We start from the raw sequence: 4627 nt of genomic DNA on the forward strand, positions 1-4627 counted from the left end.
GGTCTCCAGAGCTGGTCAATTTTAAGTGTTTTGTTGCCGATCCAGTAAATTTCAGCTTGGAGCCTGCAGAAATAGTCAATTTCAAAGAAATAATCAGTGGTCAATATCAGCTGGTCTGCAGAACTGGACAATTTCAGACACGGAGTCTCGAGAGGGGGTCAGTATCAAGGCCAGGGTCTCCAGATCCAGTCAATTTCAACTCGGGCTTTGCAAAATTAGTCAATTTCACACACGGAGTCTACGGAGCGGGTCACTGCCCGCTGCGGCGCGCCCGAGAGCCGGCTCTGCCTCTCGGGGTCTCGGGACGGGTTTACCGCGCGGACAACGCGGAGCTGAAAGGCGGCGATTGACCTGCGGCCAAGCGGCGGAGGCCAGCTGGAGGCTCCAGAGATGCGACCGGGGGACGGCAGTACCGGACGGAGGGCGCCTCGCCTCTTTTTCTCGTCCTCCCTGTAAGAAGAAGAAGAAGGGGGGGAAAGGATATAAATCTGATTTTTTTTTGGGCCGATTTGGGAGGCTTCCGCAACGGCTGGAAAGAGCAACAGCGAGGCCGGGGAACTCCGGCTGCCTCCGGCCACTTTTCCCCCCGGTCCCTCCCGGGCTTCGGCCCGGCAGGCGATGCTGGCGAGACAGCCGAGCGAGTGGCGGGCGGGCTTGGCGGAGCGGATCGCTCGAGTTCGGCGTTGTTTTCCTCCCCGCCTCCGCCGCCGCCGCCGCCGCCTCCTCTTCCCCGGCGCCTTCGGGCAGGCGAAGCTGCCAGGTCTCCCCTTCTCCTCCCTCTGAGCCGAGCTCTGAAGCGGCCGGAGGGAGAGAGAGAGAGAGAGAAGGAGAGAAGGAAAGAAAGAAGGAAAGAAAGAAGAAAGGAAAGAGAAGGGGAAGGAAGGAAGGAAAGAATTCGGGATTGGGAGCGATTGGCCGCCACGCGCTGTCCAGGGCGCCCCGCTGGCCCCGCCGGACTGCTCGCCTTCCGCAGAGCAGAGGGTGTGAAGAGGGTACGTGTGAATGTGCTGGAGCTGTGGATCGCCGGGGACTTGCAGTGAGCCTCTCCCGGGCATTTGGAAAGCTACTTCCCGCTCGGAGGACGGGAAATATTCAACTTGAAGACATTAGGAGTTCTTGGGAGAACCCAGCCGCTTTCCTTCCTTCCTTCCCTCCTTCCTTCTTTCCTTCCTTCTTTTCCTCTCCCTCCCTCTCCCTCTCTCTCTCCCTTCTTCCTTTCCTCTTCTTCTCTCCCTTTCCTTGCTTCCTTTCTTTTTCTTCCTATCTCCTTTCCTTCCCTCCTTCCTCTCCCTCCCCCTCTCTTTCTTCTTCCTTCCTCTTCCTTCCCCCTTGCTTTCTTCTTTTCTTTCCATTCTCTCCCCCTTCCTTCCTTTCTTCCTCCTTCCTCCCTCCCTCCCTCCCTCCCTCCCTCCCTCTCTCCTTTCTTGTTTGGTACAAATCGCCCAAGAAGGGTTCTCCCTCCCTCCCTCCCTCCTTTCCCCTTTCTTAATTGAATAGCCCAACGACCAACTTTCTGCAGCTAAAAATAAATCCGGTGGTTTTCCAGCGCTTTCTCCCCCACCTTCCCTTGCCGGCCCCTCCCCTTTCGCTTTTCCCCACCTTCCCCGGGGCTTGACAAATAAATTATCTGAACTGCCCCCCTCCCCTTTGCCTCATTAAAAAAGAAAAAGAAAGAGAGGGGGAGAGAGGGAAGGCAACAGAAAGGGGGGGGTGAGGAAGCCCATTTGGAGTTTGACACATGGGTTTCATTTTTCGGCTGCGGGGCAGATGCGCGGCTCGAAGCGAAGCCACCAGCAGCATCTGATGCTCCTTGCGATCTTCGGGGATCGCCCTCCCCCACCCCCCCGGGAATATCTTCCTTTTCGGGTCTAATTCAGCTCCCCCCACTTCATCGCTGCAGTTTTTAAAACTCTCTGGACTTTAGGTCGTGTGAACGTGGCCGGAGACTTCGCCTTCTCTTGCCCCTTTGGGCTAATCTAACTTTGACAGCGAAGCAAGAAGGATCCGCTCCCTCCGCTTGCGATCTTTGGATATTTCCAGAAACCCTCCCTCGGCTATGGGATCCCACTTGATCTGTCACGGTCTGAGATTCATCCTATGCTGCTCCGCTTTAACGTCCGTCTTCGCTCTGGTAAGTCAGGCAGCTTCCCCCCCCCCCCCCGCTTCTCTTGCCTTGTCTCTCTGGTTTTATATTCTTTTTGGTTAAGTATTGTGAGGAAGGGTCTTTAATCTGTATCTCAGGGGGCTGAGTTTAGCCCATGCGTGGAATCAGCCCGGGAGCCGTCCCGTGACTTGCGTGATGGGTTTAAACTTGGTTAGTCTACTGCTGGGAAGCTGTGGCGTGGGTGAATTCAATCGGGTTCGCTATACTTGTTTCTTCTTTTTGGAGGGATTATAATAATCTAATCCAGGGATAGGCAAAAAGTACTTGGTGCAAAACGGATCCTGCCTGGACTAAAAACAAATGTGGCTGTATCAAGATTATATGCAGATTTTTAAAATTGCTGTCAAATGCATTTTTGTTGGTGCTGATTGGTGTTAACAAATGTTCACTGTTGCACCTTTGCTAAGAAATCACGTTTTTTTTTCTAGTTTTCCACCTATCCTTCCTTCCTTCCTTCCTTCCTTCCTTCCTTCCTTCTTTCCCCCCTTCCTACCTACCTACCTACCTACCTCTATTCATTCCTTCCTTCCACCCTCCCTCTCTCCTTTCTTTCTTTCTTTCTTTCTTTCTTTCTTTCTTTCTTTCTTTCTTTCTTTCTTTCTTTCTTTCTTCTTTCTGTCCTTTAGACTTCAACAACAGGTTGCAACCTCCAATCAATCCACCTTTAATTCCTGCAAACATACCGTATTTTTCCGTCCTGGTGTCTGAAAGATCCAGCATATTTCAAAAGATTGTGTATTACTATTTCGGCTGACTTTGTCATACTTTAAGACTATTGCCACAAACCCGTTATGTGTGTTTCTCTGTGTGTGTGTGTGCGTGCACTTTTACAACTCCACTTCCTTGCTAGAGAAGAGTCATAAAATAAATTTAAAAAAAAACTTTTATTGAGTTTTCAAAGTCACAATAGGATTTGGACTTAGCCCCTCTCATTTAGCCCTGATTGTCCTCTGATAAACTCGTGACTGTTCTAAAATCAGAAATAAATGAGGATACATTCTGAAAGTCAGCTAAAACCATCGCCCTTCATAAACTCATTTTGAAAGATAAATTGGTAAGATACCAATTGGAAGCGACAGACCTCTTAAAAGTCCTATTTATGGATTGGGGTTCTGGGCAGAAAAGGACAAAATAATGAAAAAGCCCCAAACTTCTGCATTTTTGCATCCGTAATGTCCTTTCCAATAAGTCTATTTTCCCAAAAACATTGCAAAAGCGTGCATGAAAGACACAACCTTAAACACGTACATGTTTTTAGGGAACGCCGTGAGAGTTAGAAAAAAAACTGTGGTATGGCTTCTGTCTTCCAGGATTAACCTGATTAAAGGAATTTAGCATCAGGTGGTTAAAGGAAGCCAGATGTTCTTGCATATCTGAAAGAACCTGGTTTGCAGAAAACCAAGTTCCTCAGATCGTGCGTAATTGTTTATTGAAACAGATCAAAAAGTATTTGTTCTCTTGGAAAAGAATTACAAGGTCGCCTAAATATGGAGCTGGCCGCAGAGCAGGGAGCTTCTCCAAGGATGAGGTCTATGTGGTTGGACATCCATGTCCTCCTTCAGTTGACCAAACCACTCAAGTGTACCTCACTATTCTCGGAAAAGTGTCATCTTGAATTCACTGTAGTCACACATCCCGCAGTCGTTTAGCAAAAATGCACAAGGCATGTGAAAATGCTCTCTGCCTCGCTTTGGCTGCCTTTGCTGAGTCTTTTTCCAGCCTGGTGGTCTTCTGGAGACCCCCAACATATTCAAATAAAGTTGAGAGATGGTTTTGTGTCACTGGAATAACAGGCTGTTGGCGATACTCCGTGTTTCTAGTAGAGAATAAAATTGGTTGGGTAAAGTTGGAAAGAATTGGACCTCCGTTTCTATCTGATGATATTCCTCAACTTTGACAACTTGAATATGTGTGGACTTCAAATTCCAGCTCTTGAGGACAGAATAACAGAAGGACAAAGTTGGAAGGGAACTTGGAGGTCTTCTAGTCCAACTTCCCGCTCAAGTAGGAGACCTTATGCCATTCCAGACAAATGGCTGTCCAATCTCTTCTTTAAAACCTCCAGTGATGGAGCACTTCTATAGAGAGTTCAAGACTTTGGAGGTGTCTTCTCCTTGGTCTTTAAGATGGGGGTGACGAGATCAGGGCTCTACGTGTGCGTTGAACAAGCGTACAACCTCTTGCTCTTTTCAATCTGCTGCGATCCAGAACAGAAATGAAACATTAAGAGGTCTTGAGGAAAAAAGACTTGAGATGACATGATCGTAGTCTTCCAATATCTCAGGGTTTGCCACAAAGAAGAGGGGGGGGGGTCAACTTACTTTCCATAGCACCTTGAGGGTAGAACAAGAAGCAACAGATGGAAACTCATCAAAGAGAGAAGCAAGCTGGAATTAAGGAGAAACTTGAGGACAATTAACCAGTGGAACAGAAGTTGCCTCCAGAAGCTTTGGTTGCTCCATC

The 4627-nt window shown here is 48.6% G+C and overlaps 1 protein-coding gene across 1 annotated transcript in view; it reads left to right on the forward strand.

Annotated features, from left to right (window-relative positions):
- Nucleotides 1-1999: 1999 nt before the first annotated feature.
- Nucleotides 2000-4627, forward strand: part of PTH1R (parathyroid hormone 1 receptor) — an 85906-nt gene continuing 83278 nt past the window's right edge. Inside the window, exon 1 of the mRNA XM_087712406.1 lies at nucleotides 2000-2131. Coding sequence (XP_087568532.1) covers nucleotides 2057-2131 — 75 coding nt within the window. The 5' untranslated portion in view covers nucleotides 2000-2056. The remainder of the gene's footprint in view (nucleotides 2132-4627) is intronic.

Source organism: Thamnophis sirtalis, unplaced genomic scaffold, assembly GCF_051295495.1.
Source record: "Thamnophis sirtalis isolate CommonGarterSnake01/CBP01778 unplaced genomic scaffold, rThaSir2_p1.2 scaffold_4, whole genome shotgun sequence".
In the NCBI taxonomy this organism is placed as follows: domain Eukaryota; kingdom Metazoa; phylum Chordata; class Lepidosauria; order Squamata; family Natricidae; genus Thamnophis; species Thamnophis sirtalis.